At 37.9% G+C, this 11,598-nt stretch overlaps 5 protein-coding genes across 8 annotated transcripts in view; 3 read left to right on the top strand and 2 right to left on the bottom strand.

Annotated features, from left to right (window-relative positions):
• The first annotated feature begins 504 nt into the window (after positions 1-504).
• On the top strand, positions 505-2,368 carry P5CDh2 (delta-1-Pyrroline-5-carboxylate dehydrogenase 2). Its single transcript, XM_020961858.2, has 2 exons — positions 505-1,105; positions 1,161-2,368. Exons 1-2 carry the CDS (start codon positions 505-507, stop codon positions 2,366-2,368), a joined length of 1,809 nt encoding a protein of 602 aa, XP_020817517.2.
• Positions 2,369-2,771: 403 nt separating this feature from the next.
• On the top strand, positions 2,772-6,293 carry LOC110190775 (uncharacterized). Of its 3 annotated transcripts, none has more exons than XR_015273170.1 (3): positions 2,772-5,032; positions 5,093-5,306; positions 5,440-5,674. XR_015273170.1 is itself a non-coding variant. In XM_020961410.2 (3 exons), exons 1-3 carry the CDS (start codon positions 2,929-2,931, stop codon positions 6,120-6,122), a joined length of 2,997 nt encoding a protein of 998 aa, XP_020817069.2. In that variant the 5' UTR covers positions 2,772-2,928; the 3' UTR covers positions 6,123-6,293. The 3 variants fall into 3 exon arrangements, 2 of the variants coding, with proteins under 2 accessions (XP_020817069.2, XP_086695623.1); XM_020961410.2 differs by having other exon boundaries at positions 5,089-5,298; positions 5,440-6,293; XM_086839497.1 differs by having other exon boundaries at positions 5,089-5,306; positions 5,440-6,293.
• A 210-nt stretch (positions 6,294-6,503) lies between these two features.
• LOC110191146 (ADP-ribosylation factor-like protein 3) lies at positions 6,504-7,794 on the bottom strand. Of its 2 annotated transcripts, none has more exons than XM_086839495.1 (4): positions 7,649-7,794; positions 7,461-7,595; positions 7,168-7,404; positions 6,504-7,121 (listed from the first exon to the last, which is right to left on the bottom strand). In XM_086839495.1, the coding sequence occupies exons 1-4, from the start codon at positions 7,787-7,789 to the stop codon at positions 7,101-7,103; spliced, it is 534 nt and encodes a 177-aa protein (XP_086695621.1). In that variant the 5' UTR covers positions 7,790-7,794; the 3' UTR covers positions 6,504-7,100. The 2 variants fall into 2 exon arrangements, with proteins under 2 accessions (XP_086695621.1, XP_020817561.2); XM_020961902.2 differs by having other exon boundaries at positions 6,504-7,110.
• fit (female-specific independent of transformer) lies at positions 6,534-7,052 on the top strand. Its single transcript, XM_020961903.2, has one exon. The coding sequence runs from the start codon at positions 6,534-6,536 to the stop codon at positions 6,906-6,908; it is 375 nt and encodes a 124-aa protein (XP_020817562.2). The 3' UTR covers positions 6,909-7,052.
• A 78-nt stretch (positions 7,795-7,872) lies between the features above and the next one.
• dnd (dead end) overlaps positions 7,873-11,598 on the bottom strand; it is a 28,751-nt gene continuing 25,025 nt past the window's right edge. Inside the window, exons 2-4 of the mRNA XM_020961506.2 lie at positions 8,577-8,705; positions 8,382-8,513; positions 7,873-8,321 (exon numbers count right to left, since the gene is read on the bottom strand). Coding sequence (XP_020817165.1) covers positions 8,046-8,321; positions 8,382-8,513; positions 8,577-8,705 — 537 coding nt within the window. The 3' untranslated portion in view covers positions 7,873-8,045. The remainder of the gene's footprint in view (positions 8,322-8,381; positions 8,514-8,576; positions 8,706-11,598) is intronic.

Genomic DNA, 11,598 nt, shown 5'->3' with positions numbered 1-11,598 from the left:
TCAGGGATTCATATTATATTATGATTTAGTGGTGTTATTATGATTAATTATATACATTTAAGATTTTTATAACTCTTCGGAGAGTATTATAATTTTATTCAGTGAACGAGTCATTTCCGATCCTACAAATCATATATATTCTTGTTCAGAATTAAAAGCCGAGTCAATCTAAACATGTCCGATCAAAAAAAATATATTTGAAATTTCTTCAAATTTATTAAAAACAATAAGGGGTTACATTGTTAAAATTTTTAAAAATTGACAACATTTTGAATTTTAATAAAATCTTTAATTTAGTATGCAGATTTGTTTACCTATTAAAAATTAACACAAAAAAGATTTCCAAATTGAAATTAAATATTTTTTGACAAGCCAAGCTATCGATATATTTCTTCCTTAAAATGCGCGAGAAATTTATATTTAATTTACAATAAAATATAATTCGAATAGAATCTTAAACATAATCCATTTTATTTATTTATTTATAATAATAATTTTCTAATAATGAATCCTTTTCACAGTCTTTCAGCTTTACGTAACAAAAGCAGAAAACCCTCGCTGACGGAGCGCTTTAACCTCAAGGAGTCCTCGGTGTCCAATGAGCAGTTGCTTACCTACGAGATCGGTTCCAAAGAGCGAACTGACCTTGAGTTCGCCCTGCTGGGTATCCTTAACAAAGTGGAGCCTGTGCCCATCGTGATCGATGGCCAGGAGTACTCTGCCACTGAAGAGTTTCAACAGGTTCTCCCCTACAATTTTCAGCAGCCCATTGCCCGCTATAGCCATGCCCACCGTGTCCTTATTAATGTGGCCATCGAAAAGACTCTGCAGGCGCAGGAGGAATGGGACAAGACCAAGCTGAGTGAAAGGATTGCAATCTGGGAAAGAGCAGCGAAGTTAATAGCCGGCAGATATCGCACTGACATCGTAGCGGCCACAATGCTTGGCCAGGGCAAGACCCTTCGTCAGGCGGAGGAGGATGTGGCCGAGTTGGTGGATTTAATGTGGATTAATCCCATCTTTCTGCGGGAATTGGCCAACTACGAACCGATCAATGATTCACCAGGAGCCTGCAGGAATTTAATGAGACTACGAGGTCTTACAGGTATGTTCTTTCTTTTGAAATTTAATTACAAATGTAATTATTGTGCATTTTTCAGGCTTTGTGGCTGCCATTAGTCCTTTCAACTATACCGGCTTAGCCGCCAATCTGGCCTTTATGCCTGCCTTGATGGGCAATGCGGTGTTGTGGAAACCCTCCGATTCGGCCATTCTTTCCAACTATTACGTTTTCGAGGCAATGCGTGATGCAGGTTTACCCAATGGTGTTGTGAACTTTTTGCCAGCCGATGAGATAACCTTTGCCACCGAGGTGACTCAACATTCGAAGCTGGCAGGTATCAACTTCACTGGGACTTCAGCGGTGCTCAAGGTGCTGTGGCAATTGGTTGCCTCGAATCTCAACTTTTACGAGAACTATCCAAGATTGGTTGGTGAAGGTGGTGGCAAGAATTTCCACTTTGTACATCCCTCAGCGGATCCCGACACAGTGGTGGCCTGTACCATAAGATCGGCCTTTGAGTATGCCGGCCAGAAGTGCTCCTCCTGCTCGATGTTGTATGTCCCGGAATCGCTGTGGAAGGATCAAATCATGGAGCCATTGGTGAATACCACCGCCTCCTTGTGCGTTGGCCATGCCACCTACTGTGATTGCTTCTGCTCGGCGGTGATCAATCGAAAGGCCTACGATCGCATCTTCATGTGGCTGAGATACATTACCCAGAGTCCAAGCTGTGAGCTCCTTACCGGTGGAACGTGCAACAAGCAGCGGGGTTACTATGTGGATCCCACGGTGGTGCTGGTCAAAGATCTGGATAATATCATCTGTAAGGAGGAACTACTGGCCCCCATTCTAGGTGTCTACGTTTATCCCGACGACCAGATTGAAGAGACAATGGCCAAGGTAGCGGAGATTAATCATGGACTAATTGGAGCTGTTTTTGCCAGAGATAAGGACTTTATTACGAAGGCCTACGCGGCCTTCCGCTCCAATGTGGGTAACCTGAATGTCAATGACAAATCCACGGGTTCCATTGTGGGACAGCAGCCTTTTGGAGCGGGTCATATGACCGGTACCAGCGATAAACTGGGAAGTCCTTTCTCCCTGCTGCGGTGGACCTCACCACAGGTGATCAAGGAGACCTACAATGCACATGGGAATATCTATTATCCCTTCAAGCAGATACCAGACCAAGATGAAAGTCTTGAGAAAAAAGATAAACACGCCGGCGAGATGAACAGCGATGCGATGTATCTGGGAGACAACTCCTTGGAGGCCTTTAATGGGGATAACAAGACCATATCATAGTGCCATTCCAAATCATATTAATTGAAGAAATAATTCCAAATTTTTTGTCCTACCTAAATTTAATAAAAATCATTATTTAGTTTTGTAATTGTTCTTCTGAGTACTTTTTAAGTATTTTGTCTGAAAAATAAGTAAAGAACAATCAGGAAAACTTTTGAAGAAAATATCTTGCTAAGAACATGTTGTGCATCGCCTTAATAAAGTCAAATGTTGTTGGAAACATGTAGAGAAACACACAACAAGATCATTGAAATTAGCCCTAGCAGATTAGGAATTTAAAATTTAATTATGCTAATAACATATTTATAACATCCTGTTAAGATCCTTTAATTTGAGGCCCCTCTAAAACCCTTATTAAAAAATCTACCCAAAATCAACCCTCACTAAAAACTTCACCAAAAACCACTTAAATCCCCTAAAACTAAAACTCAAAAATACCAATCTAAATATGTTTTCGAATAATGTCATTATTAGATCACAAATCATAAAAACAAAATAAAATTAAAAGCTGTAATACATTCGAGTGAAATACCGTGAGCTGGAAGAAACAATATGAGGAGATGTCTAGATATTATCTGCTTATGATAACCGGCTTTCTGTTTATAATCTTTCCACTACTAACTGGATCCATTCTACTCGAAACGCAAATGGGACAGGATACAAATCAAGAGGCGTTAACACATAAAGAGACTTCGACATGGTCGAGAATGGAGGATGGGGACGATGAGGTTCCATACCATGCCCACAGGCTCTGTGAAGGATATTTGGATCTTCTAAAGTTTGGGGACGGTGCGGTCCAGAGGAAAGCAAAGATGGCCTCGTCGTCCCCAAATGCAAAGTATATAGGTCCAATTAGTGCCTTACTAATAAAGTCGGAAAATAAGGAGAAAGGATCTGTAAATCCTCCGATTATCAAGTATGATGCCACCGATGATCGAAGCGAGGCAAGGTCACAGTGCATGGCCCGGCGGCCTTTAAAAAAGAAGGAAAAGATCAAAGCGATCGAAAAGGTTATTGAGAGCTCCGATAGGAAACCCTCCGATGACCTCAAAAAAATTCAAATGGATAGAGAAAAAAACAAAATTGACTTGAAGAACTCTAAAGAAAAAGCTGTGGAAAAGACACTCTCGGAAGGGAACAAGATTGACCTAAAGAAGCTCAAAGAAAAACCCCAAGGAAAAGCCTCTGTGACTTCACCAAAATGGAATAAGCCAATCAAAGGTCTCAAGATGGCACCATTGAATAAACCGCTTCCACAGGATATCAAAATCCAGCGAATTATTGAACTTAATCGCATATACAACGATTATCTGAAAGCCTGGCAACAGCCATATCCAAATCAAATTTACCAAAATAGTGCACCTACCAGAACATTTAGCTTTTCAGGCTTAAAGCTAAGTGCTCTTAATGATTTAATTAATGTTCTTGAACACTTCCAGCAAGGTAATTTGGTAAATGACTTGGCCAAACAAATCAGTCAGGAAATGGAACCCAATCTGCCAAAGCAAATCAATCAAGATGCCCAACTAGTGTCGGAAAGTAGAGCCTCTCTGAAAGGTATTATCAAAAATGATCTTTCTGGTTTGTTTGATGTGAAGGCTACCAATGCCTCTTCGGCGTTTAAGAATATCTTGGCTGACTTAAAGTCGAGGAAATCTCAGATCAAGGCTGGAAAACTTTACGACGAGTACAAGAAGGGTTTCTATAGGATATTAAGTGATCACAAACATCCCAGGCAATTGGATGTCGTAAAGGCGAATAGGAATCCGACCAAAATAAATGAACATCCGCTGGAAGGTTATATTAAGACCAAAAGCTATTTGAAGGCGCTGCAAGCCTTTGTTAAAATGAATAAGGAGAGTAGTCGAAATGGCGGCTCAAAGCCCTATTATATACCAATGGCCAAAAGCCGTCAGCTTGTGCATAATGATATTCCCTTGATTAAGCCAGGTGTTTCCGAGGCCCCTAAAAAGTCATACAACAAAGAAAATTATGTCTTTGAAAAGGAAAAACCTGGCGAATATAATAGCAAAGACTTTATTGAACAGGATACTACCAATTTTAAAAAGCCTGCGCAAAATACAGACTCCAAAGAGTGTATTAGTCCCTGGAAGGACTGGTATTCCGGAGTAGATTCCAAGAATATTAATAAAGACTTTCCCAAACAAGAGACTACCAATCTGAAGAAGCCTGTTCAAAAAATTTCCCCCAAAGAGCCATTTATTACCAGTAAGGACATATATTCCGAAGAATATTCAAAGCAAATTAGCAATGGTGTTAAGGCCATTAAGAATGCCTCATTCTTCAACTTGCTAGAGGAGTATCAGAAGCAAGTCGAGAGCCTTAATGAGGCCTTGAAGAACAAGCAGAACTGGTGGAAGGATGCCAAGGACAATGAGAATTCACCTTGCCCCAGGGCACTAAAAAGGAATACACCACCTTTGCCATGGACCCCGAAGAGGAATACTAATATGAATAATCTAGGAACAGTGCCCTTTCCCGAGGTTCTCGTCAATCAAGCTCAACAAATTCCGGCAAATGTCCTGGGCAATATGGCCAGCCAATTGAATGTATCGCCCATCGAGATGGCTCGAAGGATTGTGGGTGTGGGTCAAGCTGCTCCAGCTGTTTATCCCCGACTGACAGTACCCCAGTGTCAATCAGGTAAGTTTGTGCATTATTATATACTCTTTCAACTCATGAGATATTCCTTTTCAAAGCAAGCCAGCTCGGATGTGGCACTATTCCAAAATGCCCCGAAATTCCAAACCCAGCCACATGTCAAACGCAGGATAGCCAGCAGCAGCCAGTTGAGATTTCCCCCGTTCTAGACAAGATCCTGCAGCGTTTGGAGTCCATTCAGGCCACCAAATGCAATAAATCGGAGGAGGAGGAGAACCTGCCCTGCTGTTTTGTCGACCCCGCTGATGGTAAGATGGTAAGACCTTATGTCTGACACACAAATTAATAATTCTCTACCATTAATTCACTTTTAAAATACCAAGTCATACCCTTCCTTATTAGAATTCCTCTTAAATACAATTTCAAATTCAAAACATTCTTCATTACAGGTGCACCCTGCGACATTAATGGCTCCTGGGAGTCCCTAGTCCTTGGTATCCGCATCAATATCAAATCCCCAAATCCAGCCTTACAGGAGGATAAGCCGGTGCCCATCTGCTGTCAACCCAAAACCGGACGTGCCAAGTTCGTTGATCATCATCATGAACGCAGTCGGCGTCAGTGCGTCAAGAAGGATCCCGTGAAGTTGAAGAAAATTGCCGACGCGGCGAACCCAAAGACTACGGGTATTCCGTTGAATGTCAGTGTACAGGAAACCGTACCGCCGCGAGACCATGATCTTCTTGACAATCTCACCGACTGGCATTTCGCGGGAACGGCTCAAATGATCCTCGGCGGACCCATTTCCCTATCCTTTCGCAAAAATAACTCCAATCTGATTGGGCACTTTGTGGGTTATTGTCGCAATTGTGGTTGCTTGGATACCATTTTTGGTTCCTGGACATTCTGTCAGCCTTCACGGGACTGCCAGGATATCTTCATGTCAATTGTGGATCGGCGGGATATGTTGAGGCGATACAACATGGACGAGCGACGGAAGAACAGGTACAAGGAGCAACTTTTCTTGGGCAGTAAATTTGCAAAAATGGAGGCGATGCGGTTGCGCAAAGAGCAAAAGAAAATTGAGAAGCATCACCCTCAAGGACATTATGATACGGGCGCCAAGGGTTAGACTGGGATCTAGGAAGTTTATTTTATTTTATCCTATATTTAATTCTTTGCGTTGGTCTTTTGATTTTAAGAGAGTTTAGTATGATTTTGGAAAATTATTAAAAGCTACTTTATATATTTTTGAATTGGTTTAAAAGTCGAATCTTTAATTGCAATAAATGTAAATAAAATATGCAAAGGAAATATATACCATACAAATAAGTATTTATTTTGCTATTTTCGACTCGGGCAGACTGCAAGCCTTGCAATTCATTAACCTGACTGACTTGGGATTACCTTATCTCTGACGTTTTCATTAATCTTTATATACATATATGCAACTATGTTGCCTTTGTGATTATCTCTTTCCTATAAAAGCCAAAGGAGGGGCATCTATTTACTTAGTTTACTTAGACAGACGACCATCTCTACAATGCGTTCCATTCTGGTGATTCTCTTGATCTCCACCCTGGCTTTGGCGCAGGCCAGGAATTTGAGTGGATCAAGGGAGGACTACCTGGAGGACTACCAGGACTCAAGACGCACCACTCGATATGGACCACACTTGCACTCTTCTATCTGGCCCTGTGATGTGGCCGATCATCGGGAGGCATATCCTCTTCTCCACAAGGTAGAGAAGCAATTGAAAAGGATCGAAAGCTTGGAGATTAGGAACCAGATCCAGGATCATGTGGTGGACCGGTTGAGGCAGTGCATCTCGGCAGGCAAGATGGATCGGCATTGTGTGGGACGATCGATTGGCCTTACTATGGCTTTCATTAACCACCAGTGGAGAAATCAAAACTGACTTTTAAAAATGTGATATATTTTAAATAATTTAAATTGAATTACAGATACAATATGTCGTTAATTCTTGTATGCACTACCAATTTTTAGCAGACATTTAATATAAATAGAACAATTTGTTGTACAATATCTAAAAATGCAAAAACTGATAAACTTCACTTCTTGGCCTTGCTGGTCTTGCTGGTAATCCAGTTCACAATTTCCTAATAATTAACTAAATTAATAAATTAGTTAGCTTTCAGCTTAGAGCCTTATCAAACCTGAACGCCATCGCCAGTCTGCAAGGAACACTCCTTAATAGTCCATTCCCTGCCCTGCAATTGATCCAGACCCATTAAATCCACGATTGTGGACATGGGCAAAGATCCCTGGGCATCTTTTTTATTGGATACAATTAGGAGCGCAGCCTTGTTTAGTTCCTCATGCAAAAGGACATCGCATAGGACACAACGAGCCTCGCTGAGACGCACTGCATCCTTGCTGTCTACTACAAAAATCTGCAAATATACAATTCAGAGCGGTATCCTTAGACCTTTTAAGCTATTTCTCTTACCAAAATCCTAGCCTTTTGGTAATAATTGGGCCAAAGTTGCCTGTTCTTCAGTTCCCCATTAATATCCCACAACTTGACCTTGGAATTATTGATCCTTAATCTCCACTCACTGGCCTGAGCAGTGGCTTCCTTGCCCTGAAAGATTCTTTGGGGTAAAAGGGAATGATTTCAGCTTTCCCTTAACTTACTTTGCCATTAAAGATCTCAGAGAGACGTGCTGTTAAGGTGGATTTTCCAGCATTGTCCAGGCCCAGGATCAGGAGATTATTATTCTGAGAGCCCGTGGGCAGGACCCTTAGAATAAGCGACAAGGGTCCGTGAAAGCACATGGGTATTGTATTTCTAGTCACACTTTTGGGTTTATAGTTAAGCAATTATGTTTGGAAAGAGAATTGAATTAAAAAACATTTGCTACTTAGTTATTAGATTTATTGTGTTTATTAATATGTTTGTGTTACAATTGAGCTCTTTGGAAATAAAATAAAATATAAAACAAAAGTCTTAATTATCTGACATTAAAAGTACATATATTTATGATTTGAATCTTAGAGATAGCATTACTCAACTTAACAAATTAAAACTGGATTACTTCTTCATGTTCTTGCACACCCAATCCATGCCCTCCTTGAGTCCAGTTCCGTCTACAGCGGTGCAGGCCTTAATCTCCCAGGTTCGTCCTTGCAATTGGACCAAACTCATCCTCTCGGCCACCTCGGAGGCACTCATGGCATCGGGCATGTCCTGTTTGTTGGCGAAAATCAAGACGGGAACCTGCTTCAATCGATTGTCCATTAGCATCTCAAACAGTTCGCTGCCCGCCTCCGGAAGACGAGCCCGATCCGTGCAATCAATAACATAGATCTGCCACAAAATACAATTTTAAATTAAACAAAATAAATGAAAAGTAGTATACGATCTCACCAGCACATCCGTATTGGCAAAGTAGTTCTTCCAATAGGGTCGGATCTTCCACTGACCACCAATATCCCATACATTCAGCTTGAATCCATCGGCTGCCACAGACTTGATATTAAATCCGGCCGTGGGTGTTACCTGCAGGGGTTCACTCCGAATTTTATGGGGCAAACGGAAGCAGTTTGCGGCTATCATACGAACCGTGGTTATATCCTCCGATGCCAGTTGCTTCAATATTGTCGTCTTGCCGGCATTATCGAGTCCCAGGAGCAGGATGCGGGCCTCCTTCTCCGGATTGGGTCTCAGTTTGCGCAACAGGGAAAGCAGACCCTAAAAGGTGTTTAATTTTATTGAGTATTGTATGGGCAAAATATACATTTTAATTTATGCAAATTCCATGGGATTTAATTTGAGGTACAGAAGTTATAGTTTCGGAAACTTAGACCTGATTACCACTTATAATTACATATACTTTTAGTGGAGAAATCCAAGCTGTAAATCTGAAAAGGACACTATAGATCTAAAATTATTTATTGTTATAGATCACTATAAAATATATTATCCCTGAAAATCCTTTTATTAGGAAACACTAAGAAAGGTTTATGTTAATATTGATATATTAAAATATCTTTTACTAAATAAATAAATAAATCATTATTTAAACCCTCAACATTTTGTAAATAAAAAATAATATTAATAATAACTCAGTGAATGAATTTGCTGATATAAAAACAAATGTGTTCTCGGCAATAGAAAACAAAATGCAGCTTATCAGATTTAATTTGGAATATATATTCATATATATAAACAATGCCAATTATACATTATAACTAAAATAATTTAAATTAATTTAAAGGCCTTTTTACTCAAATATAGAATAAAATACTGTGAAGGAGCATACAAGTTTTTAAAAACAGGTAACAAAATCTTAAAATGGAGAGCCTTTCATCTATTCTTAAATCTCTCTGTGTATGCATTTGTAAAAATATGTTGCAATCTATATTTCTATATATAAATATAATATATTAACACATATACTTTTAGGTAAGATAAGGCTATAGTGCCAATTACATTAAAATAGATTTATTTTTTGTTTTGTTTTCTAAGTTTTAGACAAAATATTGAGTTCCGATTGTGTATTTATGGATTTATAATTTATAATTTAACTTTTTCTAAGCCTAAATAATTTATAATCTTTTAATGACCGTTACATTTTTAAAATTGTAAATTGAGAATGCAGATTTATAAACCTAATAACAGCGCACATAAAACCGTTTTCCGAATTAATATTAATGCATTTTTGGCTTAGTTATGAACTTTTTAAACTGCGATTTTCCACCAAAAATGGTCGAATAAAAGTGTGGCTAAATATTGACTCAAGGAAGGCAGAAATTTTTAGCTTTGCACGTTTTTAGAATTGTAAATTGAGTATGCAGATTAATAAACCAAATAACAACGTAAATAGAACCGTTTGCCGAATTAAAATTAATGCATTTTTAGCTTAGTTATGAAATTTTTAAACTTTGATTTTCCGGAAAAATTGTCAAATAAAAATGTGGCTAAAGGAAATTATACCTTTAGTCAGATGATTGAAACTATGTGAAGGACTCATTTCCGACCCTATAAATCATATATTTTCTTGATCGGCATCAACAGGGGAATCATTCTAGCCATGTCCGGTCAAAAAATAAATTATCGAGATTTTTTCCAAAATTTGAAAAAATGATAAGGGGTTACATCATTAAAATTGTCAAAAATTGGCAAAAATTTCAATTTTCTAAAATTGGAAATTGAGTATGCAGATTTATAAAGCTTATAAAAACTTACATAGAAACGGTTTCCGAAGTGAAATTAACGCATTTTTGGCTTAGTTATGAACTTTTTAAGCTTCGATTTTGCGCCAAAAATGGTCGAATAAAAATGTGGCTAAATATTGATTCAAGGAAGGCAGAAATTTTTAGCTTTGCACTTTTTTAGAATTGTAAATTCAGTATGCAGATTTATAAACCTAGTAACAACGTAAATAGAACCGTTTTCCGAATTGCAATTAATGCATTTTTGGCTTAGTTATGAAAATTTTAAACTATGATTTTCCGAAAAAATTGTCAAATAAAAAGGTGCCTTAAGGAAATTATACCTTCAGTCAGATGATTGAAACTATGTGAAGGACTCATTTCCGACCCTATAAATCATATATTTTCTTGATCGGCATCAACAGGGGAATCATTCTAGCCATGTCCGGTCAAGAAATAAATTATCGAGATTTTTTCCAAAATTTGAAAAAATGATAAGGGGTTACATCATTAAAATTGTAAAAATTGGCAAAAATTTCAATTTTCTAAAATTGGAAATTTAGTATGCAGATTTATAAAGCTTGTAAAAACTTACATAGAAACGGTTTCCGAAGTGAAATTAACGCATTTTTGGCTTAGTTATGAACTTTTTAAGCTTCGATTTTGCGCCAAAAATGGTCGAATAAAAATGTGGCTAAATATTGATTCAAGGAAGGCAGAAATTTTTAGCTTTGCACTTTTTTAGAATTGTAAATTGAGTATGCAGATTTATAAACCAAATAACAACGTAAATAGAACCGTTTTCCGAATTGAAATTAATGCATTTTTGGCTTAGTTATAAAAATTTTAAACTATGAGTTCTAGAAAAAATTGTCAAATAAAAAGGTGGCTAAATATTGACTCAAGGAAGGCAGAAATTTTTAGCTTTGCACGTTTTTAGAATTGTAAATTGAGTATGCAGATTAATAAAACAAATAACAACGTAAATAGAACCGTTTGCCGAATTAAAATTAATGCATTTTTAGCTTAGTTATGAAATTTTTAAACTTTGATTTTCCGAAAAAGTTGTCAAATAAAAATGTGGCTAAAGGAAATTATACCTTTAGTCAGATGATTGAAACTATGTGAAGGACTCATTTCCGACCCTATAAATCATATATTTTCTTGATCGGCATCAACAGGGGAATCATTCTAGCCATGTCCGGTCAAAAAATAAATTATCGAGATTTTTTCCAAAATTTGAAAAAATTATAAGGGGTTACATCATTAAAATTGTCAAAAATTGGCAAAAATTTCAATTTTCTAAAATTGGAAATTGAGTATGCAGATTTATAAAGCTTATAAAAACTTACATAGAAACGGTTTCCGAAGTGAAATTAACGCATTTTTGGCTTAGTTATGAACTTTTTAAGCTTCGATTTTGCGCCAAA

Source organism: Drosophila serrata, unplaced genomic scaffold (genome assembly GCF_035046125.1).
Source record: "Drosophila serrata isolate PLE 108 unplaced genomic scaffold, ASM3504612v1 contig_376, whole genome shotgun sequence".
Classification (NCBI taxonomy): domain Eukaryota; kingdom Metazoa; phylum Arthropoda; class Insecta; order Diptera; family Drosophilidae; genus Drosophila; species Drosophila serrata.
This window is presented reverse-complemented; position numbering and strand designations above follow the sequence as displayed.